This window comes from Geospiza fortis, unplaced genomic scaffold, assembly GCF_000277835.1.
Source record: "Geospiza fortis unplaced genomic scaffold, GeoFor_1.0 scaffold1278, whole genome shotgun sequence".
NCBI classification, from domain to species: domain Eukaryota; kingdom Metazoa; phylum Chordata; class Aves; order Passeriformes; family Thraupidae; genus Geospiza; species Geospiza fortis.
In genome coordinates, this window is record NW_005054536.1 from 17,113 (window position 1) to 42,611 (window position 25,499).

General features: G+C 41.4%; 2 protein-coding genes across 2 annotated transcripts; both read left to right on the forward strand.

Annotated features, from left to right (window-relative positions):
* The first annotated feature begins 13,813 nt into the window (after nt 1-13,813).
* On the forward strand, nt 13,814-15,698 carry LOC102040345 (interleukin-8-like). The gene is made up of 4 exons (XM_005429270.1): nt 13,814-13,877; nt 14,053-14,188; nt 14,989-15,072; nt 15,668-15,698. Exons 1-4 carry the CDS (start codon nt 13,814-13,816, stop codon nt 15,696-15,698), a joined length of 315 nt encoding a protein of 104 aa, XP_005429327.1.
* A 2,872-nt stretch (nt 15,699-18,570) lies between these two features.
* LOC102040521 (interleukin-8-like) lies at nt 18,571-21,226 on the forward strand. The gene is made up of 4 exons (XM_014310472.2): nt 18,571-18,751; nt 19,420-19,558; nt 20,510-20,593; nt 21,187-21,226. Exons 1-4 carry the CDS (start codon nt 18,571-18,573, stop codon nt 21,224-21,226), a joined length of 444 nt encoding a protein of 147 aa, XP_014165947.2.
* Nucleotides 21,227-25,499: the final 4,273 nt, after the last annotated feature.

Consider the following 25,499-nt stretch of genomic DNA (forward strand, 5'->3'; position numbering starts at 1 on the left):
AAGTGTAGGAACTGTTTTTTATCCCAGCTGCTGCTCTGCCTGTCTGATGGACACTGTTTGCATTGGCTGCTGAATGGCACCTCATTAAAGATTGTAAGCTTCTGACTTAGTTATGACCCATCAGGATAACCGGACAAATTCTGGGTTCAGGCTGATGCGTCTGAAATTGACACAGCAAAATGTTACGAGCACAAAACTCAGACTAACAATACAACGCAGCACTTGTCTTCAAGAGAAAAGGCCCACTTGGGCAGTCAGCAGCTTGCTATTTCCTGGGTGGTTTGTGTGTGCACGCAGGGACTTGCTGCTGCAGGTTACTTCCAGGGTAGCTTCAGAAATTAATCTGTTTCTCATAAAATAAAACATGAGTATCTCTTTGTCATCATTTCTGAAAGTCACATGGGCAGCAGTTTGTTCTATTTCTGGAAAACGCAATCCTCAAGAACACAATTCAAGTCCATGTTTGGACACTGTTGGGGCAGAACATAAAAAATCAATAGGAAAGCTTTTAGATATGCAGTTCAAAGCTTTTACAGGATGCAAGCATTTTATTTTGGGTGTTTTTATACGTCTCATGCATTTCACTGACAACCCTTCTGGTGGTTATCAATGTGCCCTGCTATTGTGTTGTATCTAGTTCAAAAATAAAAGCCAGACCAAAATGTATGGGAAAACATTTAATCTCATTGTGTGTGACATCAGGAGGAACTACTTCTTCATTGTTTTTTTGCTAGAGTAGAAAAAGCAATTTCCCAGGGAAAGAATGTGCAGTAGCTATTAATAGTAAAGAGTTGCCTCTATGTAACACCTGTTACTTGGGAAGATGAAGAAATTTAATCTAAAAGTTCCCCATTAGTGACTGAAGCATTATTATTAAAAACCTAAAAAACAGTGAGATTCATGGACAAGGATTTTTCCAAACACTGACATGACTTTGAGTAATCCAGATTCAAATATACCTGGTTTATAAAAAGAAGAGAAGGCTCACTCTGAAAATCACATCACATCCAGGCTTTCAGAAAAGCCAAAATCATTTGCAGCCAACAATTGGACCAGGAAGCACACTAGGTAATTTCTGCCACCATTGCCAAGGGACAGAAGATCCAGCCTAGAGCAAGCACATGTGATTTAGAATTGTTCAGTTTCTCACTGATCAAGGAACCTCACATAGGAAAGTAGTAGAGGCCGGTTTCCACTGAGGCATGCATTCAAGACAATTAAAAAAAAATCAGAGATATATGTCTAAAACTCAGCTGTCATTTAAAGATGGAAGGCCAGAAGATCCAGAAAAGGGTTTTCTGATGTGCTGTAACTTGAAGGAAAGCTTCTGTATTTTACCTTTGCTGTTTCAGAAATGCTTGAGTTTTATTTCTGTTCAGAGGACTTAGGAAAAAATCAGACATGCAGAAAGGTCACAGAAGGTATCACAAGCTGAAGCTTGTTTGCAGTCTGTAGCTGAAGGAAGTTGAAGGAGAAAAGTCCATCGAGTCTTTTCTTCCCTCAGTATTTCCAGCTAAATCCTTTCATGACCTGTCAAACTCCTCTAGCAATTTACCTTCATAGTCCTGGGACCTCTCCACGCATCCCCTCTTGCCCACAGGCCCAGAGGCTCATTTAAGCTTGGGCTTTGGCAATTTTCCTGCTTTTGAACTTGGTTGGAGGAGTGCTTGTGCTGGGCTCAGCCTCAGCTTCGAGTTTTCCTGGCCGTGGATGGCACTGACCCGGGTGCCTGCCCTGTCACTTGGTTTTCTGGCTTCACCTGGGACTGGCCTCATTGCCCTGAACTTGCTGCTGATGTGGGCTCTTGGTTGGATCCAGAAGTGCCAGGATCTCCTTGCTCAGGCTCTGTGGGAAGGAGCAGGGCCAGTGAGGTGACTGCCCAGCCTGCTGGGTTTGGGTGCTTGGCTCCCCGTTCCTTAGGGAGCTGCTGGTACCTCCTGGACCCCAATATCCACCTGCCAGAACTTGCCCACTTGCTGCAAACCTGAGCACTGACTGCTGGTAGTATTTCCTGGGTGTTCTCTCACTGAAGGTGTAAAATCAACTGAAAATAAATGTGGAAAATTTTAAGTATTATTATTTATGTAAGAGCAGGGGAGACACATAAAGATGCTTTCAAGTGGATGCTCTGAGTTCAGTTCTGCTGCAAGTAGCAACATTCTCAGTTGGCACCCTGTGATAGCATCCCCTTCTTACTGGTGTCTGGCCATCTAATGCTTCATCCTGGACCTTTTGAAGTGAAATATTAAATGATCAGATGCTTATTATATTTCACACCTTCTGAAACAGAGCCATTAAACCTTTGAAGCCAAAGAGTGGTGAAGGATGCCCACAAGAAAGGAATGCCTCACATGCCAACAGGAAGTCTTGACATTGTTTTTTACTTCAGGGACCTTGTTAATGCATGTGAGATGGGAGGAAAATTATCAGATTACAGAAGAGGAAAGTGGGACAGGGAAATCACCTCAGTGACTTCAATGGGGTGAATAAGACCCTTGCAATCCCCAACAATGTGTTAGGACAAATAATGCAGAAGAGAAGAGAAATAAATCATGCAAATCCTTCATTTAAGGACTGATACCTGTGTAAGCTTCAAGCAGGAAGTTCAGCTTTCAGGTGGTGTCTGTAACAGGCACTACTAGGAAAACAAAATGGGCTGCGTTGAAACCAATGTGTCACTGGTGGCTGAATTTCCTGGCTCTGAGGTGTGGAACGAAATGATAATCCACCTCAAATCCTTTATCCTGTGATAGTTTATTTGTTTATGAAACATGTGAGGATGAAATACATTGCTTGAGTCCTTTGCAAAGGATTATAAAGCAGATCTGTCCCAGAAACAAAGAAAGCAAGACACTATTTTTCTGAGTCACAGATTTACATGATTTCTTTTCAAAGAGTTAAAGTGCCTGAAACACTAAAGATAAGATTATGTACCCATGATTTGTATTGTTTCACACAAAACATACAGAATAAAGTTGATGTTTCTTTCAGAGGTGTTCTAAGTCCACACTTCCAAGTATGCTTGGTAACTCCCAAACCCTACTTCTGAAAGAAAGAAAGCCCAGTATCACTTACATTGTCCAAGATCTGTGCTACTTGTGTTTGAGAATTGTGCCAATTCCTTGTGCTCCTTATCCATGTAATCCATGGCAATCCCCTACTCCTGTTTTTTAAAATGCATATATATGTATATAAATATTAAAATACTAATAATGAAATTCTCAAGGCCACTAACTTTTCTCCATATTGTATATTTTAGTGTTTCTTTTTCTGAACCTCTAGAAATTATTCTGAAAGCCTCAGTAACTCAAACTCATCACCTGGTAGACAGGCACCTTAAATCTGTGCAGCCATGTAATTGTGTTGAGGAGAAGTCAGGCACAAAGAAATAAAACTTTGATCTTCAGCAGTAATTAATTTGCTCTGGCAGTACCTTTGAGGATGACAGTCTAATCTTTGATGAGGACTTGGCAAATCCTGGCTTAATCAACTATCCCAGAGTCACAAACCTCTGCTCCAAAGCCAAGAGCTTCAATGAAATCTCTGCAGTTCCAGGTTAACACTTTAGGCATGTGGTTGTCTTTTCTCTAAATCTATCCATCTTTCAAATCATGTGCATGCAATAAATATAATTTACTTGCTGAATTTTTCTTGGGTAGTCCTTACCATTTTCTTTCACAACAGACTTGCCTAAAGCTGAAAATTCCTAATGGGTCCATGCAGTACATTGCATTGCAAGGACTGCATCCACTGCAGTGTCCTTTCACAGGCACACTTGGAAAGCAAAATACTGAAGTTCTCTTGATTACTGCTTTCCCAGATACCCAAAGACTTCAACTGTAATTAAAAATGTGAAAATGGGGCCATTTATTCAATGGTACAGCTTTAAACTGTACCATTGAATAAATGTGAAAGGCCAGCCTGTTAACTTGCCTGAGGAAAATTAGCCTCACATTCTACACATCCAGAAAACAGGCACATCACAAAGTGATTTCATATCCTTGAGCTGAGCATTAGGGAAAATTCCTGCTCCTGGGCAGGATGATGCTCTGCTCTCCAGAGAGAGGGGCCACCACACCTCTTCCAAAATGGCACTGTCCTTGCGTGCGTGCCACCAGGGCAGAGGTGACAGCACACACAGGGCTCCCAGGATGACACTGCAGTACCAGAACATTGCAACATGATGTGGAGAGGATTTGATTGTCTTGCTCAACTCATTACCAAGTTCCTGCCTCCAAGAACAGGAATGACATGAAAATGCCCTTCGGATGTCCCAGCAATGAATCACTTTGAAATAGGTGATGCCTGGCTCACAGGTTTGAGGATGAGGCCCTGAAAAGCAGCAAAGGTGCAATGTAGTAGCCTTTTGCAATTCCCCTGGGCAACAACTGCTCCTGTGCCTCCAGCCTGCTTGTTCTCCCTCTGCTTGTTGTCCCATCACAGTTGCAGGCAGCACCATGCTCCAGTTGCAGTACTCCAGCTGGGATAGAAGATGTGCACTGTAAGTCATCCCAGTATGGTCTGACTGCTTCCTGAGCAGCACTGAGTGCTCTATACCCTCACTGGCTGCTGCTGAGGTTCAGGGATCCAGCATGCTGTCAGAGATATCCAGCACTTTAATTTACACCCACTGCTCCTAGCAGGAAGAGCAAACGTGACCCAACTTGTCGCGAAATGAAGTGACCTATATGTTAGTAAGGCTAGTTCTGTGATTAAAATGGCATTGTGCCTTGAAGTTCCATTGTGTTGTATAATTTAAATTCATGGTGCCTTGGTTCATAAAGGCTGTAGAGCCATTGCCACTAATCCTTCAGCTATTTTCTGACAGCTAATACAGTGTCTCTGATGCTTCATGCAATGGATCACAGTAAATAATTTTCCAGGCTGTGCTGTTACACTGAGACATACAGTTTTGAGGAAGCCACTCAGATGTTTTTATTTCTTTTCCAGTCCCAGCCTCTTCTTTCCACCTTTGCAGTACAGCTTTTGCACCATCTCCTCAGTTATTTAACCACTGGTGTCCTAGAGTCAGGTTATAAAATGGACCCCCTCAAAAGAAGAAGAATCACACTAAAAGTAAAACGACCAGCCCTGAAATGAAGGAAACCTGTCTGCAATGACAAGCACCCCAGAAATCTCAGCCCGTCCTATTTCCAGGGCTCAAAGTCAGTCCCAAAAGTCCTCCACTGAAAATCCACTGTAACTGCATATTAAGGAGAATCACTATTCCTTTCTGGGTTATCTGTTGAAAACATAGTAAAACAGCACAATAGATGTAGATTGGGAACTATCTTTGATTCAGAGAAGAAATAAAGACAAGCAAATAAAGGAGGACTCCAAGGAGCTCTCAATGTGTAACATAACTTCCCTTAATGCTCTGCTTAAAGAATAAAATGTGATTTTTGGTATCTTCAGAAGGGAGGCAATTAGTGGTCTGAACTTCTGCCACTTGGCTTATGTTTCCTACTGTCAAAAAATCACATAAGTACTCAAAAATGTGTTTAAAAATCAAATTGCTTTGCTCTTATGCCTTCTGCTCCAGACATATGCTTTTCATCTGCAATTTCTTTTGGTAAATGATTACCATTATGTTTGGCATTTCCTTTAGGAATGGGCTGTGAAAAGGATAGGACATGCAGTGGCTTATACAGGATTGCAAGGATTACTTTCAGAGTGCTCTGGGATGAGTTCAGACCATGACACACAACTTTGTAAACAGGGATCACAAAACACCCAATCCAGAAAGTGCATGATAAAAAATTCTACTGTGACAGAGAGCTTTGGACAGGATCTGACTGTCCATCATGGCAAGACTGTTTAGACCAGAGCAACAAAGAATACAGTAGCTTTTTCATTCTGAGTGTGCATTTCAGGGTTTTGAAGGTGGATAAATGGAGCCTATCTTGAAAGCGGACATAAAAGACAAAAAAATTTAATGAGGAAGCATAAACACACTCCAGAACTAATTTTCTGCTTCCTGTCCAATTCTGTACCTTGAAACTGAAGCTTTATTACTTGAAGTTTATAATAAGGAGGACTGCAAGCTGAAGTGTGGTCTGTAGCTATTTCCCACACCTCCATAATGCACTTCGGGAACTTGTGTGAAAGGTGAACAGTGACGTTCAAGCCAATAAGTGAACATCCTGCTCATCTTGCAACACAAGCTGGAAGGAAATTGTTTTCAAACTTTAGTTAAGTAACTGTTCTTTGATCAAAACCACTGTCACACATCTCTCACTAAAGTGCAAACCAAATTTGGATGTACCAATTATTATGCACCACCGCTGCTACAGGCCTGGTAATTGCTGTTTATGACACTATTGCCTGAAAACTCTCTAGGAGCTCTAGGAGCTTCCTAGCCCTGCAATGCTCGTGCAGACTTTTGTCACTTGTCACACTCCACGTGCAATCAGCAACAAATGTGCACTCAACTATTGTTACAAGAGTAATAATAAAGCTCCTGTGCAGTAGGAGAAGAGTTGCAGCCACTGTGTCAATGTGCTGTGAGAGTCTTACTGGATTTGGTGGGACAGAACTTGGCCAAATGGCTCAAGTAGAACAGTAAAACTAGAACGCATGGGGAAACCTTTTGAGGAGGGAATCTTTAAAACCTCATATAAGCCAAAAAGTAGATGAAGCATGAAGTCTAATCAAGAAGAACTGTTCCTAGGTGTCTTGCATTTCATATTTACTCTCTGACAGTCTATGAGAAACTCTTCTGGAGGACATCTTATCAGCCAAGGAGTTTCTGTCCTCTAAAGCTGCTGAAATAATGGGGGTTTTGCAGGAGAAATAGAAATGTTCTCTGAAGAATATGTGTGATTGGTGGGATGAACCTTATGAAAGGCTGCCAGCTGGCTTGCAGTCATGTATGCCACTTCAGAAACGAAAATGATAAAACAGTGGCTGCCATCAAAGCCCATAATGACTCCTAGCAGTTTCCAAGCCCTCTGGTGGTTATTGCACTTCAGTGGAATGGGGAAGGGACATGGTTTTCTGTGGGTGATTAAACATTCGTCTCCATGCCCTGTGCTCATAATGGATGGTTTCCTGATTAATTGTGCTGGGATTGGATACCTCAGCTGGTTGGACCTAACAAACAGGTATTGTCAGACCTCCGGGAAAAAGGTGCTGGGGAAAATCAAACTGCCTGCTGCAGATTTATATCCGTGATCTACATTAGATATTCAGAAGTCTGAGTTTGGTATCGACCACTGATGATGTGTGTCACACAGCAATGCAGCTCTTCATGCTAAATAAAAGGGGGTCAATTCCTGACTTCTAATCACATTCCTTCCTCTAAGAGGAAATCAGCTTTGTGCTGAAAGTAGGAGAAACAGCGGCATACAAGAGTAATTTCCACATTTGATTTAATACAAATGACAAATACTTTTCCTCAAATGAAGAGGAGGATATACCTTTAATGCAAAGAGAATCCAAGCCCAGAAATAACAAACACTGAGCCCCAGTACTGAAGAGAGGGTAGGGTGGGAATAACAGAAGGAGAGTAGAACTTTTCCAAGTTCAGAACACACCTTAGGAATTGCTAAAGGTATAAACCCACTTGGAGTTCTAGCTGTGACTGTCCAAGACAGCTGAGATCTTGGCTGTTGGTGGTTTGGTAAACCTCAGGTCCAGGGACATGAGTCAGACATACAGAGAAAGGATCTTCCTCTGAGGAAGAAGATTGATCTGGGTGGGAAGTGATTACAAATCACTACTTCAAAATGTCCAGTCACTTTCTTCTGAAGAGTTAAAGATTAGCTTCATCCTTTTCTCCCAAAACACCAGGGTGAATTGCAAGTGCACTAGGAAGTTAGTGTGCAGAGAAGATATGATTCAGTGTATAAATACCAAGAGAGTTAGGCAGAGATCTACACTCCTGAACAATGGTATTTTAAATGTTAAGTTCACAAAATCCAAGATGCTTTATACCCATATAGTGTTGCTTTCCAAAAGTGCTGTAATTCTTCAGGCAAGATACAGAGGCTTAAAACAATATGAATTCTGTCTTTGTACCACTGGGCCTTTAAAAATCTAGAGAGCTACTTGTGAGTGCTTGGAAAAATCCAAGGTGCAAGTTCCCAAACTCTCCCCGTCACACAAGTATTCTGGTTTGCTGTTACATATCTGTGAGGAATGGGAGAGGGCAAACAGGTCATACCTGAAGCATTTGTTTGACCTCTTGCTAACTCATGATCAATGTTACAAAATTCACTGGAGTTAAAGGAAGTTCTCTATGGCAGGAATTCCCAACAAATCAATATAATGTAAATTATTCCCTTTTCATTTCACATGGGAATGAAACAACATGAAATGAAGGAAAGAGGAAAATCCAGTGACAAGAAAAATCAGTTTAATTTCCCTGTAAATCATTACCTTCCAGCACAGTGTTCCCAAGCAGGGAAAATAGATGCTGGAATTTGAGGCCAATGCACTCTCTTTGTCTCGTCATAGCTATTGTGCTTTGCACCATCTCAGTGCCTCTGAGTTCAGGACCTCGTTCTCTTTGGATCTACATCCAGTGCTGAGGTGTGACTCCATTGATTTTAATTTATTCCCGATTTACACCAGAAGGGGGTGATTAGAACTGCAATGCCCATGGAATGTGCCATGGGGTTGCTAATTCTTCTTTGCTTAAATTCTTGAAAAGATACCTTTGGAAAAGCTGTCATTATTTTATCCTTCCCTCCCAGGCAGGTAAACCCTAGAACACAGGCTTCTAGATTTGGGACAGCTGAGGGGATACAGGCTGCCAAAGAGGAGGCTGGCGGGTAAGGAAGGGAGCATAAGCAAGTGCTACTCCCAAAGATCTTCTCCAGTCCTTTCCCTAGTCTCAACTACTCTTCTTGCTCAGTCCTGGAAGTCTTGGCTTTGTCACACTGAATAAAATATTTTTCTGAGTAACTCTTTTGTTTATGCTTTGTAATAGGTTTTCAGTTACATATGATGATTAATGAAAAAAGGTATCTATCTAATAGGAAAGACAATACATGGTGATACCATGTATTGCAATACTGCAATACTGGAAAGTCCCTGAGTAATCCTACTGCAATTAGTTTTTTCCTTAAAAATGCAATTAATGCAATTAAAATTATCTCTTTTGTTCTTTGAAAAAGTTGCTGAGTAGCCTGAATACCCTGACAGTGTTTCAGGCAGCATCCTGTCCATTTCTTCTTTTTCTTTTTTTTTTTTTCCCCAGTACTACTTCCCCTTCTGGAGATGATTTAATTTCCTATGCAGTTACTACATACATGGGGAAAACCCAGGATACACAAAGACAGATATTTTCCATCAAACTTGATCAGTAAATGGCTTTTGTTGTATTGTGAATCTGACAAAGGGCACAGAAAGGAAGAACTGCAATTCTGGAATCCTTCAAAGTGCTGAAAAATGTGAATCAAGTTCTGAGTCAACCACAATTATTCTGCTGGAAGCTCAGGGAGTGCTGAAAAAAGGCTCAACATCTCCATTAGTGAATTTTAGATGTGCAGCTGCAAGCGTGGAGTATTAAATGCACAGCACCAGGACCTAGAAGAGCCAGCAGGATGAACACTGGGAAATCAAGCCAGCTGACAGAAAATTCAGGAGAGAGAGAGAAGTGCTAGCAATGAATTTAGGTGTGTGATATGATTGTGTATTCCTGAAGCAGCTGCTTGTGCAGCAGGGACATCCACGTTCCGTGTGCTCTTGAGAGAGAGCTCCAAGGTGCCTCACCTGCCTCTGAACCAGAGATCTCATCAGCAGGGCAGGTGGAAAAAACCATTCACCAGCTGAGATGTTGCAACTGTGCTTCTCTGCAGCAAGAATCACGGGCTGCACGGAAAATACAGGAATAGGGATCATCATCTCCTGTGGTCTGAGGAAGTAGTGCTGTGGTCCAGCAGAACTCTGCCTCTCATCCTTGTTCTCAGAAGACCGTGCAATTTATGACTAATTAATACTCCTTTCTTAAACCGCTTGCACAGTGACCTTTGTAACACCTGCCTAGTGCAGGACTGATTTGGCAAAGACCCTCCACTCCATACCCAGCACTTCTAGAAATGAACAAATGCTATTTCCATTTTTTTTAAATGAAGGTAAATATCAAACACAAGCAGTTTCAGCAAGTGGGGAGGCAGCCACACAAATTTCAGATAGCCTCTCCTGAGATGGAGGGCTCAGCAAAATAAGTTGGGCTTGCAGAATTGCACACTAACTAAACAAAAGAGAATTAATATTTTTGCACAGGACTGATCAGACATTGCAGAAGCTCATAGAAGACAGATACTAAAAGTGAATCTCATGGTTACATTTCTAATTAACCCTTTATTCTATATTTTTCATGTAAAAGTCATTCAGTGAGAAAGCTGGCAAACTTAAAATCTTGTGGAGTTTGCTGATATCTAATTAAGGAATAGTAGTGGGGAAAGACAGAGTTATGGCGTTTGTAACTATAATTCTCTGTTTGGCTCTCTCAAGTCAGCCAAGGAAAGGTTCACAGTAGAGACCATCTCACTGCTAAAACACAGATGAAACTAAAGATCCCAAATGCCAGGAAAAAAAACACAAAGATGTTGAAGTATTTTCCTATTGCAGATCAAAAATATGAAGAGATTTTGCATCTCTTCATGGGTCACAGAAGTGTAAGAAATTAAGAGGAAGAGTTTGCCTAAAGGAAATGTAAAGCAAAAGAGGACTACCCTTTCCTGTGGAACCTAACACTCTTTCAAAAAACCCCATCAGGTCACAGGGACTGACTCAGCTGCTCAGCAATTTTAAAATCATCTTTTGCATGTTTGGATGTAAAATTCCAGGCATGAGGCAGAATTACTAAAGATAGTAGCGAACAGTCATTAAGGGAAATGAGGACAGGGCACTGCAAGGATCCCCCAAGGGGAAAGAAATTCCTCACTGTTCATGTGGGCATAAGGAAATGTAAATTTCCTGGGCACTCGAGTTGTAGAAGGGCAGGAGCACACAGAAAATTATCTGAGAACTGCAGTATTTTCAATTGGGTACCTCAGCCTCTCTCCTGCCCTTTGTTTTCTATAGTATAACTGATGTGGAAGCCTTGATTAGTGGAATTACTGAATCCTATGCCTACTGTAGCACCTCCAGTTTGATCTGAACTAACCCTACATGTACCAGTTTGCCATGTGATTTGGACAGGGACTCTTGGACCACACACCAGTGTCAGAAGTTGACACAGGACAGCCTGTGTGTCATATACTGCTGATAAGCATCGATACTCAGAAATCTTATCACTTGGTAGCTGTTAAGGCACTCTCCTGCCAAGAAAGAGGAAGCTTCTCAATAGCTGTATTCATGACCCTTATGACAAAAATGTGTTTATACAGCTGGAGGATATCAGATATCATTTATGACACCCATATTTAAGGCTTAGCAATGGCTCTCTTCAGTCAGAGTGTGTGTGAACTAGATTCCAGCAGCTCTTAATTCACCCACCTCACGCTCCAAAACAAGGTCCTTTTAAATCAATTAGAATAGCAGCCGCTTTCTTTGACCCAAATCACACAGTTTACAATAAACATTTGACCTTTTCATTCAGAGTTCATCTCTTCTGACTTCTCTCTGTAATCACAGGAGAGATTTTATCTTTGTGGACCGTGAGTTTTTGCAGGCCACTCCTGAGCACTCTGCTCCCTACAACATAGCTTACAAGTCAAAGCACAGCCTCCAGAACAGTGCTCAGTTGTCTCACTGCTCCATATGAAGATTTGTTACGCTGTAGTCATGATGTTGTCTCTGATAGATGTAAAACACCTAAGCCCTTTCTTTATATTTGAGTAAAATACACAGAGCCACAAACATCTGCTCTGTCTGGACCAAGAAAGCAGAAATGGCATTTCCTTAAAACCAAACAGGCAGAAGGTTTTGCACAAAGAGGATGAAGGATAAAAGCTTGATTGCATATAGAGTCCAGAAAGAATAACTTCTTACTTGGGATACAGAAAATAATTTGTGAAATTAAAGAGGAATAACAGTTTGTTGGAAATATTTGGGAAAAAAATCCCCACTCCTTAGGCCCTGCAATTCATCCTTCCATTTTCTGCTTGTATGCAGGCCAGAAGACTTTTCCATTGGTGCTCTAGCATGCATTTCTGTAAACAGCTTGCTCTGCATGGAAATAGAGTGGGAGGGGAAAAGAAAAAGTCCAGAGATAGGAACAAACAATCCAATCTGTTGGACAGGACAACACTTGGTAAAAAGAGGTTAACCTGGAGACATGATAAAGGCCTACAGAAGTATGAAGCCAGTGGAAATCAAGGATAAGGATCAATATCTACGTCTTGTAATCCTGTAAAAGAGTCAGGAGGCAGCAAATGAAACCAGAATCAGGCTGCTGGGGATAAGTCTCAAAGACAGTCTTTTCTTGCACATTCCTAGCAGACACCTGCTGATTGCCATGGTTGAAGAAGAAAATCCCCAGGCAGATCTCAGGTCAGACAAGCAAGGGCTGTGATGAGGAGTTTTTCTGTTTATCTCTTAGCTAATCCAGCTGTGTTTTCTGCAAGCAGTAGAGTGACAGGGAAACCAGGTGCTTAATTCCATAGCTTCTGGAATAGCTAGTGTTCAGATCATGTGCTCTAAGGCAATTTATAAACTACAGACAGTGATAGACATGGTAATAGGAACTGGAATTCAGTCTGGCATATGTAAATCTCTGATGATGATCAGTCAGAGAAAAATAACCTTCATTCATTCACATTTGGCCCTATGTTTTATTCCTTTGACTTCCCCATTATCTGGCAGAAGAACAGTAATGAGAGTCCTTAATGTTTAGCCTAAATAAGGCCTAGTTGTATTATATTATTTGTCTCTACTGTTGAAAGAAATGGTTGAACACCTCTGACATTGTCAGAATAATCCTTCTTCATGATCTCATCTTCAGTTTTCTTTATTTTTGTCATAATCAGAAGAAATCTTCTCTTTACAGGGTCAAATTTAAATTTGCAAATGTGCCTCACTTTATTTCAGAAGCAGAATCCTACAGCATCTTTTAGGATTTTCCGTTGCCCAAATTCAAAGCAGCAAATAACTAAGAACCTTTGCTTCAGAAGAAGCAGTCATCCTCAAAAAACAAAATCCACCTTAGGTTAGGCAAAGGAACTCATTGTATCATATTTACATATTCTTTGTGTTCTCAATGGTTCTACAGAGTCTCAGTGGTACTATTGCTTATTTCAGTGAAACTAGATTTGAATTCATCAAAAGAACACTGTAAATATTTCTGGTAAAGTTCTCTCAGCATATAAAAAAGGTTTTTTTAAATGTACATGAATATCAGGACATGGAGAGCTAGTATCTATAATTTTTAGAATTATTGGTTCCTACTTCTGTCATGTCTTAAAACAGAAAAAATTAAAATTGAAGTCCAAAGACACAGAGATAGAAAATCACAGAGCAAATGCCTTTGAGCTGTGGTAGAAGGTCAAAAGGAAGACACAAGTACACATAAAAATTATTCCAAGAAATTACAAACTCTCTGCAGGCTCCACACAGCTCAGTACAGGGAAACTCTACATGTCTTTACTTCATAAAGTGCTTTCTATGAGTGAGAAGCAGCTTTGTGGTCACTGAGGGAAAGGGGCTTACCCACTCACCTGTGACTCAGAGCTCAGCAGCATCTCGCAGGTTCGGAGTTTCCCAGGTATGACCCCCCGTGATGCTGGAGTGCCCTGGCTGGCCCAGGCAGGATATAAATCCAGCTTGCCCCAGAGCACAGGCACTTGTCACCCTGGGATCTGCCAGAGCTCACTCCACCACACAACCAGGCCCAGGCCACACCAGGAAGACACTCTCTTGCATCATGATTGCCAGGACTGTGGCTGCTGTGCTGATCCTGCTCCTGATCTCAGCACTTGGAACACAAGGTAAAAAAAACCTTTCCTCGAGCTCTGCTGACTAATGGCCAGAGCAAATGCTGGTGGGGAGACACTGTGATGTCTTACCAGCGCAGCAAAGGGCTCTCCCAACGCTGTCAGCAAAAACCCCCATGTTGTGCTTCCTGTGAAAACAGCAAACCACTCCACTGCTTTTGTTTTCCAGGTGAGGCGGTGCCACGCTCAGCCATCGAACTCCGGTGCCAGTGCATAAGCACCCATTCCAAGTTCATCCATCCCAAGTTCATCCAAAACGTGAACCTCACCCCCAGCGGACCTCACTGCAAGAATGTTGAAGTCATGTAAGTGTTTGCAAAACCTTCCTGATTACTTAACAAGAAGGAAGCAGATTTTGCTCTTGATAGGGTGCAAGTGTTCTGTGAGCGGTGTGAGCAGCCAGCAGAAGCAGCTGCTCAGAAAGCAGGACAGCAACATTCCCTGCTCCTACATTCCCTGCTCCTACAGATGATGTGCTACGTGTTGGGAACTGGGTGTTGTTTTGCCAATCTCTACTTTTTGAACACATGCAATATTTTGACCTAAATTCGCAGTCATCAGGCAGCAAATAACTTTCTAAAACTCTGAATTCCACTGGCTTGTGAAAATGCATGGAACCATGCTGAGCAAGAGATAAAAACATACTTTTTAAGGGCTAGGTCAAAGAAATTATCGCACCTCTGCTCAAGTCAATGAAAAAAACTACCATTAGCATACAAATCGTTCCAGTTGCATTCCAGAACTTTTTCTGTAAGTAACCAAGTTCCTATGGACTGGTAGTTCTTCTGGACTGGGTGGTACAATTTCTGAATCAATATGGAAAGATTTAACTCTTCAGTGAAAGACTGACACCAAGCCAGTTGGGGGAAAAAGGCAGTTTTGAAAAGAGGGAGAGTCCTGCAGGTGATTTAATGCATCAAATAGATATGAGAAGACACTAAACCAGTGAAAATGATCCCTTTATGTTAGGCTACAGCCTCAGTTTATACAGCTTAAAGTGGAACTTGTCAGTGTATGCTTAGAATGATGTTATTATGAGAGAAAGGAGATATTGCTTTGGATTTCACTGAAAAGCCCTTTTCCCTTCCTTTCTTCCCCGTTGCAGAGCTACCCTGAGAAATGGCAGAGAAGTGTGCCTGGAGCCCAGTGCTCCCTGGGTGAAGCTGATCATCAAAGCAATTCTGGACAAGTGAGTAATTTCTCCTTAATAAGCACAACTTATTGAAAACCAGTATTTTAATTGAACTACCAAACACAGATGGGTGTGAAGTGCTCCAAAATTCTGTCTCCTCGGGCAGTTATTACCTTGTGTGTTCACTAATTGTGACAAACACTGTGATTGCTTTGAGCCTTAATTACAGCATTAGCTATTGAAGACTTACTGTGCTACATGTCACTGGGAAGGTTACCTTCCTCTCCCCCAAGGCAGAAGCATTTTGGAAACCTGCAGCACAAGTACTCAGAGAATCCAAGCATTAACTGACTGGTTTTCTCATGCTTGCAGCGGCAGAACGCAGCAATCTGTTTTTCAAACAGCTGGCACATAGATAAGTGGGGGGAAAAACAAGCTCCAGTTGTCAAGTGAAGCATCAAATGATGGAAATTCACTGCTGTTGAATCATTCTGGGAATGTTATGACGTACTAGTGTCCATTGGGTTCTGTCACAGCTTTTCAGGGTCTTGGGTACAGAAGCAGAGTGGTGGATTTCAGCTGACATCAGCAAGTCTTACCTGTTGTATGGTTGATTTTTAATAGCTTCCTTTTCCATCTTCTTTCTTTCTAGGGCCAACACCAAACCTGAGACAGAGTCCTAAAACAAAGAAAAATGTCCTGACTTCTCCAGCAAGGCAAAAATAGGGAAGACACTCATCCAGCTTCTGACAGTTCACCTCCTCCTGCCTCCTACATTCACAATGTCACAGCATTTAGAATATGGATTCCCTGGTTTGTAGTTGACAACAATACTTTTAGTCTTTTAAACTGGTCTCATTATGTAGGAAAGAAACTGCCTCCTCAACAAGAAGGCAGGAAAAATGGCTTATGAAGGAATATGGAGATGATTCTGGAATAATTTTTGCTAAACACAGCTGGAACAGTGCAATGTGTGTCCAGTGGAACTTCCACTAAATGACTCATTCCTTTTGTGCTAACAGTTAGGAAAAGACCAGCAACAATTTCTCCCCAGCAAAGCATGGACAAGTAACTTCAACTGCAGCTGGATCACTACCACTCACAGTGGGCTACTGGCTGAAGAGGGGAGCTTCCAGAATTAACACGTCAAAATTCTTGTACATCAGGTTTTGTGTCATCATTTTCAAGATATTATTTATTGTGAATGAGTGTTGTGAAGTTATAGACATATATCTTAATGCCATCTTTTGGCTAGAAAAAAACCATTTTTTATTTATTTATTTATTTATAGAAGGATATTTATTTATTTATTTATTTATTTAAGACTTTTATGTTTACCTACCTAATAAATGCTTGTTGAAATGTTTTCACTTCGATATTGCTTGTTATTAATTTCCTTGTTGGAACAGAGAACTGAAAAAAAGAGGAAGCCTTTTTTTCAGTTTGTATCACATATGGGGTTCCAAGAAGGGCAAGGGGAGGATCTGAGTTGTGGGAGCCAGAAAATTGAAACAGCATATTGCTGCCTCTGTAAAGTGTAGATAATGAGACGAATTATGAAAGTTATCTACTGTCTTCCTCTTTCCTGTCAGTGTTTTCAGAAGTCTGGACGATAAAATTCCCAGATAGTAATGACCACATACTGGGTAGTCACAGAAATCACAAGGCCATAGCAGTGTGGTGCTCTGACAGCACAGCACCTGAGAACATGGCAGTGAACAAGGGTTTTCATTAGCTTAAAGAAACAGGGAAATCTGATAAACATCAAGGAAGTCACTGAGCATCCTCCCTAACTCCAGTTAGGAGGGAGGACTACATCAGGGGAAATCCTAAGAAAGAGAGCTCCAATTATATGGCCTTATATCTACCTGTAACAGAGCAATTTACAGAGGAATGCTGAAATTCAAGCAGCATACACTTGTGAAGTGGGAAAGTTGAGCAAATATTTTGATATTTCTTTAGGTTTGGTCTTTTCCAATGAGGAGCCACTCCGCATTCTGCACATTCAGCTCATGTTTGCTCATGGTGCAAGATAAAAAGGGAGTTTTTGGCAGTGTTTGAGCAAGTTCTTGTGCAAGAGGACAACTGTTCTGACCACACTTTCCTCCCTGTCCCCATATTTGCCCCTGTCCTACTGCATGGCATTGTACAGCCTGCTAGTCCTCAGCATGGGAAGGAGTCAAGGTTTCTCAAGGAGACAGGTTTTGTTCAGACTTGTCTTTCAAGTCTAAGCCTTCCTGTAAATAATCCTGAGGGATTTTTATAAGATATCTTTTTTCAGAGATGTAATTTGGAGATAAGGATGTCTCAAGTATCAGCCAAGAATGGGGAGAGGTTGGGAAAGACCACTTGATCTGCACAGCCATAAAAATCCAGGTGTATCCTGAAGGACTGGCATCAGTTTTAGTGTAATACAGAGAGGCATAACCTTTGCCACCAGCAAAATCCCAGTCAAGTTACTGGGAGCTGAACCACAGCTGAGAAAGGGCTTTTCTCATCAGTTCTTCTGTCCAAAATGTCAGCAGTGGCTGCACTTGTAGGACCCTGGGCAGGGCATCTGCACCTTCCTCCACAGGCTCATGGATGAGATGCTATTCCAAGGGTTAAAATCCCAACATATCACATCTCTGTTCTGTGTGCAGTCACAGAATACCTTCCTTGGAAGCACAACAACCACTCTCATGCTTCCAAAGATGTGTTTTGGTGCTCTTGGAGACTGCTGAGTGAAGCACTGTGGCTCTTCTGACTTCATGTCTACCTTCACCGGACTGGGCTGCTCTTCCTTGTCAGTAGAAGTGACTTATGACATGTGTTTATCTGCTGTCTTAAACACCTGTGATTATTCTAAATGCATGAGGTTAGAAAGAAAAACAAGCAACTTGCTAAGTGTTTATTTTAACCAAGTATCATTACAGCCCTTACTGCCAGATACTTTCTCCTTTCATATTATGAACAGATTAAAGTTTCAGAAGAGCTTAAGTGACTTTGGTGATGATGCCTCAGTCATTTTAAGCTCATCATTTCCTGCTTAATGACTAGAGAGACTTCTCAGTACAGAATAAAGCATCTAAATCCCTTTAGCCAAATTGAAAAAGACAAAATCATTTCAGAGAGCAGGAGAAACTAGTTGAGTCTTGTCTTCATAAAACACTGACTAAATAACTTCATCCAATTCATATCAAAATATAGTGTGCAAGATTAGGATGAAAAGTTCTTGTAATTGCGCTGAGTAAATGTTTGTGCACAAGGCACTTCAGCATGATGCAAAGAGCTGAACAGAAGTTCTATATTCACAGAGGAGGGGAAAAGTCTCTTTATTTTGGCTCGGAGAGATGTCTGGTAATGTATTGATTTCTAAGTGCAAGCTTAGCGTTGTTGGCTAATGCCAATATTCCATGAAGAAGTGCAAACAGAAAGTGATGGATAACAACAACAATTTAAAGAATAATTGAAAATATACCGCAGCAAAAGGCAGGAAGGTTTGAACTGCCACTGAATGGACTCTACAGAAGTTTGGGTTTCTTATGCAACACTCTCCTGTGTTAGGAAACCTGCATGTGCAGAACCCACCTCTCAGCACTCAGGCTGCTGGGAGTGCACCTTTCAGGTATAAAACCTGATGAGAAACAGCACCAGAGCAGGACCTCTGTCAAGAGGAAAATCTGCACAGCAATAGATGGCAAAACTTTTGCTGTCACTTTGGTTCTCTACTTGGTCTCAATGGCAGGGTCAGAAGGTAAGAAAATTATTTATTAAAAATCATGTAAGCAATTAATCAGTATACACATGCAAATGCAAGTGGGCTTATGCTATGTCCATGATGGCTTTTTGCAAGAGAAGTGCATCCTCAGTAAACTGTCATTCAGAAGTAAAAAGGATCATTTGTACCTGTTAGGATGCTGTGGATGTTTCCAGGAGTAAAATATGCTTCTGTCTGCAAATGAATTTATTCCTATGCCAAAATATATGCTTGTCTCTAGATTTTAATAAGTGCTTGAATTAAAAAGGACCTTTTTCCCTAAATATGTCAATAAAGATCTTTTTTTACAAATGACAATTTTATCCTTTCTGTAATTTTATTCTTAGTAGGCAGGTTGATGACAGAGCAAGAATTATCCCGTTTGCAAGAAAGAATAAGGAATATCTTATTCTTATCTGCCATGAGCAGATGATCATGGCAGAACCTCAGCAATCCAAATTTAAATTCAAACGCACCTGCACATCAACAGCTCTGAAAATGCAGCTGCTGTGTTGTGCAGATGCAATTACTTTTATCTTAGCATGCAGCAAATTAGAGTGTCTGAGAAACAACAATGAGGCTACAGGAGAGAATGCAGTTTGCTTTACAGGGAGGCAAATAAAAACACTTCATGTACCCAGAGATAACAGAATTTTGTTCCACAGGTAAGGCCCTGGAGAAGACAGATGAAAGAGGCTCCCAATGCCAGTGCATAAGCACTCATTCCAAGTTCATCCCTCCCAAGACTATTCAGGATGTGAGATTAAGCCAAAGAGGACCTCACTGCAAACATGTGGAAATCATGTGAGCACTTTCCTTCAATAGCACCTTGCTTCCTACAGGAGGAAACAACCCAGCATTTCTCATCCTTTTTACTCAAGTACTTTGAGCAGCAGGATGTTTCCCTAGCAAGCCTCAGAGACATCAAGTATCAGGAATGAGGCCTTATGTCCAAAGGAATAAGCTATTTCCCAGCCAGTGTTACAAGCAGCTTCCAGACAGTATTTTAATTCTCTTTCTGTCATCTTACTTATGAGCAACATCAGAGGGGAGAATCAGATTCCCACAACACCGAGCACAATTAATAACTTAGACATTGAAGAATCAATGAAAGATACAAGCTTGATCCTCTTGACATGAATTAAAACAGTTTCCTCTGCATGTGGCAAAGTTTGAAAGGCCCCAAGTTATTTCTTCTGTCAGAATTTCACATGGAGCATTTCCCTGTTTGAGGAGTGGGGAATTTGGATTATACTCCATGTGGGCATGAAACAAAAGATACAGTAAGCTTCATTTAAAACCACTCCTGGAACTATTCACAGGAACCAAGGCAGTGCAGTCAGTAAACAGAAAGGCTCTGTCAGGCTTTTATGCTTTCACTATGGTTTCTTAAGCAAATAATGGTTATACAATTATACCCTCTGTGCAGCACTGCATGGCATCCTGTTCCACCTCACTAGGCATTGGTAATTTAAGCCAGGCTTGGTTAAAAGAAATATTTCTAAAGATAATTAAGTTCCTGAAAGATCTGCTAAAGAATGGCCAGACAGAGAACTGAAACCAAATAGAAAATTCATTAGGCTCATCATAAGATTATAGCATAAACACCTGTACTGACATCATTCATAAAAACCCCCAAACACATAAGACAAAACCAAACAAGTCCTTCATCTACTTGCTAAGAGAAATTTGCAGCCATTAGCAGAAGTGTGAGGGATACACCTGGCCCTAACTCCTGTGCTCCTTTCCTGGCAGAGCTACGCTGAGAGATGGCAGGGAAGTGTGCGTGGAGCCCGCTGCGCCCTGGATCCAGCTCGCTGTAAAGACTCTTCTGGCCAGGTGAGCTGTTCCCTTTCCTGGAACACTTGCACCTAAAAGCTCATTTTAGAAGGCTACTTAAATTCTTGGCATGCAAATGTTCACCCTCTTCAGGCATAAGTAATTCTTTCCATCAGTTCTCTCTAAAGCAATATTTCTACATGCCTGAGGAGTGAAACCGTTTCCTTTGATATCTTCCTGGTGTGTTAAACAACCCAAAAGCCCATGGCTATGATGCCCCTAAACCTCTGCTGACCGACAGCACATTTTGTGTGTTTGACACCTCCAAAAATCAAGGTCTCAAAAACTCACTTCTTCTTTCTGGGTATAATTCAGACAGACACCTGGCATTTCCAAGAGCTTTCACTGCTGAAGACAGGGACAATCAAATCCCTACTTTGCACACAGGCAGATGAAAGTTCTTTCTGTGGGAGCAGTTCATGCAGGAACAGTTTTGGTTTTGTTTTTTTTTTCTTTGCACAAATGTCCATTGGTTGGTACAGTAAAAATAAGTAATTAATGATTGGTGAGCACTTTGTGCTCTCCTTTAGCTTGGATTAATAGTAATTGCTTCTTTAATTTCTGAATTTACTTTATACTTAATCTAATTACAGGGCCAGGAACAATGTTGAGTCACCAGTCAAAGAAAAGTAAAGGAAGAATAAACCTTGGATTTCTGCAAGGATATGAAATCAGAGAAAACATTGCTGCTGAGAATGCCATAATTTCTGATGAGAATGCCCCCTCTGCCTCATCACTACAGTTATTTTTCTTTCCCTGAGATGGTTGCTGATTTATGCTATTTTCTTTGCTGTCACTCTCTCAACTTCTGTCTGTGATAGATCAAGAAGCCCAAGGTTAATGAAAGTGTTTAAGTGTTGTAAGGATGAGAATAAACAAGATGAAGTTAGTTACCCCTAAATGGCCTGACTGAAACAGAAACAGAATGGATACAATTAGCAAACACATGAATAAACATATAATAAAGAAGCATCTGTGTAGCTTTGAAGGAAGTCATCTCTCACACACTTGTTGCAGTTGTTTGAAGATGAAAACAAGACAGCATGGACAGATATGGCAGGTCTCACAGGCAGAGCCAAACTGCCTTTCTGAAATGCTTTCACAGCCCTCACTAAACATTGGAAATAATGAGGCAAAGAAACATGTCTTGGAAATGGATATGTAACAGGTGAATACATGGAGATGAAGGGCAGAATAAAAAGATCAGTTTATCAATTTTCATTGATGAAGGGACATCACCCATGGATTCTTACACCACCTTGTGTGGGGTCCTGCTAGGTTTGGCCATCCCACACAGGATCTGGGAAGGTCATTTGCCATGAGCTGAAGCACTTTGGTGATGCGAAATGATGATGTGAAAACAAGGCTTATCTATGACGAACTGCAGAAGGACCTTGGGAGAGCCACTAATTAGGCAACAAACTACCAGGTGAAATCCCCTGCGGGAAGTGGCCAAAGTGATTGACACAGGAAAAAAATTACAGAGATCCTACAGAAGTAAAACATTCTAGGCTGACCTTCAGCACACAGGAGAGAGATCTCAGGGTGATGCTCAGATGTGAATCCATGAGCTGACTGAACACGTCCACTGTTCCTTCCTGCAGCTGCACCACCAGGCTTTGGTGAGCAGCAAGGTTTTACCTGTCCATCAGCCTGAGATCCATTGGATCATCAAATTTACGTATTACAACTTTTACACCAAACAGATCTCAGTTATGAGAGTCAGAGATGAGGATGTGATGTGTGTTATGGCCACTGACCGCCTCTAATTTAATCAAAAGTTCCTGGCACAAACTTCTTCAAACTCGCCATGTGTTTCCTCCTGGCCCTTCCAGGTCCTACTTGCATAGTCAGAAAATGCCTCTGGCCCAGCTGATAAGAGGCAGATGCAAGATAAGCAATAAATGCAGCCTTATAGGGCAGGTAAAGCCCAGGTGCTGGTGCCTAACAATTCTCTAGGTGGACTTAGTATCTCTTCTGTTCATAGCATGTAGATAAATTTTATTTGTAGTAGGTATATTTGTTAATATTTTCTAGTATTTTATGTTAACACTACAGGTGATACTAATGCATCCTTTTCTTGTATTACTTTATACCTTATATTAATATTTTCAATGTGTTTTCATGTTGAGTTGGAGCAAATGAAACATTTCATTGAATCCACAACAATTTTTTAAGTGGAAGTTACAACACAGAATTGAGTCTTTTCAAGCAGAGCTGAAATACATATTAAAAACTAATATGCAGTAACATACTACTGTTTTTATAAATACATACATTAAAAGGCAAATCAACCTAAAAGCTGTACTGCTACTTTGTGATTCCAGAGGGATTCAGGAAAGTCCAACACTTGCTGTGATCTGACTAAGGCTACATAACCATCTATATTTAAACACTGAAGTTTGAAAAAACCCCACAAGCTGACCTAAGCCTTTCTCCTTTCCTTGCTAGCACTTCCCCCTATAGCAATTCTGATGTCTAGCAGATATTTGCTTTTTGCATGTCTGTTCCCTAACCTTTGCCTCATTGCAGACTTCCACAAATGTTTGCACAACACTGGGCACAGTTTCTGAGCAGCGGAAGTGATTGTTTCCCAGCTCCTGTATTTGTCCCTTCAGCCCTCTGCAGCTCAAGTAGAATGGCAGCTGAATGCCAAGGCCCTTGTGGGCAAAAGGAGGTGGTTTCAGAGGCCAGAGTGAGATTTTTCCTGGGTACAAGAGTAGCTGGAACAGAAGACACACAGGAGGCAGGAGCTGACAGACCAGCTGAAACCTCATTCCAGCAAAATGAGGCCTCCTGGGCCTCTGGGTCTGTTTGCACAACTTCTCAAGGGAGAGGATGGAATTTGCCTAAAACAAGACAGACTCTTAATTTTCTCAGGGTAAATTTGTCAGCTCAGGAGCTTGAGCGTTCCTCTGAACCTGAAGCGACTCAAACAGTTATGGACTGAAGCCCAGCCTCAGTACACCTGAGTCCCCCTTAGTGTGTCCCTTGTGCAGGGGCATCCTTTGCTACATGCAAAGATTAACGGGTCCCAGTCAAGATCCTAAAGATGCCCTTTTGACTTTTGTGCTTATTAGACAAGCTGATGAGTCACAACAAACCACTAGTTTCCATCCTGCAACATGGGGAACACAAGCTATATCCTGCCTTAGAACATAGGCATGGGAGGTATTTGCTTCCTTTTCAGCAGTCTTTCAGTAGTCAGACTGTTGTGTAAGAGCTGTTTTGTTCCCTGCCAGCGTGGTTTTTACAGGGTTTAGCATGGAAGGAAGGTCTCTGCTCGCGGCAGTATCAGCTCACTCAGTGACGCCATCCTTCCAAAGGAGCAGCAATTCCATTTGCACAAATCATCTCTGATGGCTGGCAGGGAAATGAGCTGCCACAATCCCAGAATGGATTTGCAGTTGCCATGACAAAAGCCTGGATGAAATCCTGGGCACAGCGCTGAAGAGATGTAGGGAGAGATTGGGCAAAACATGGCATTCCCAGAAACACAGCTCAGGAGTGCCTGGCCTTTGGGCTTGATCTCATGCCTCGATGTTTTCACACCTCATATTGTCTCTCTTACTCCCCCTCCACACAGTCCCAATGAAACTGTAACTTTGGTGAAAGGGTGCAGGGATTTATATTCCATTACAAACATCCTGCTCTTTTAGACAGATACTCACTCTTAGTTCAGGGCAGGGCTCATGATAGGTGGAGCAGGCTCTTGGCTTCACTTCTGCCCTGGGGATTTCTGCAGATCCATTACTGCCACACACAGGAAATAACTGAGCCTGGTGGTCAGGAGCACAAGCACTTTTTGATTTCACCTGGGGATTTGAACGGGAATTCTCTTTTATTTCCTCAGATATTAATAACATTTCAGCACACACCAAAATTATATACTAAGGCTGCAAGTAGTAACTAAGAAAAGTGTGATCTCTAATCAAATGTTAATTTAACCTCTGTGTGTGTGCATACATATGTAGAGATACAGAGAGAACTCAAAAGAAAAAAAACAGTAAAACCTTCCAAGTGCACTGGTTAAAACTCCAACATCTACAATCTGGCACCAGTAAAACCACACATTAATATAACACAACATATACATCATGCTAGAACATAAACAATAAAACATAACCCTAAGTTCCTAGCAAACTCCTCTCCTGATTCACACCTTCAGAGAAGTAAATGTACTTTTCATGGAAGTTGTCTAAGAGATACAGCTAAGGAGCAGCACCATCAAGAGTCAGTATCTTTTGTCAACTTAATACTCAGTAAGAGTTAAGAGAGACAAAGCTGCTGGATCTTTTCCTGGGACAGCCCAAGCAGTGATAGGAAACAATTTTTATCACAAAGTTCCTCTTATCAAGTTAATGATAAGTGGTACACAGGAAACTACAATAAATTATGGGCAAACTACTCCATTCTTACTGTAAATAAACTGCAATGCTTTACCTGCTAAAGATGATTGAGTTTTTATGAGCTCGCCAGATCTGGGGAGAAGTACCTCATTCAATCCACAGATCCCAAAACCACAAAGCTTCTAGTCTGAAGACTACAAGCAGCAAAAGTCATCATGTCAAAAGGACGGTGTTTTTACTGCACTGAAACAGAATGCTTTCTCCTAATCACACACATTCCAGCTGGGTTTGAAAATACAGATCTTAATTCAAGCAAAAGTACAGCATTTAACCCCTTCCTCCCTTGGAATTTTCTCCCTTGCAAGCTATTATCCCCAGCCACAGCAAACAGAAGCCCAGCATTCATTCAACAAGGATCCCTAACAGAAAACTCTGTACAGTACCATAGCTCTCACTCTTGCGTCCCTTTGCTAGGACCTAGGGTTCCTGTCACTGAAAAGATTCCAGAAAATACTCATTAAAAATGTCTGGAATTACAGAGGAAAAAAAATCAGCTG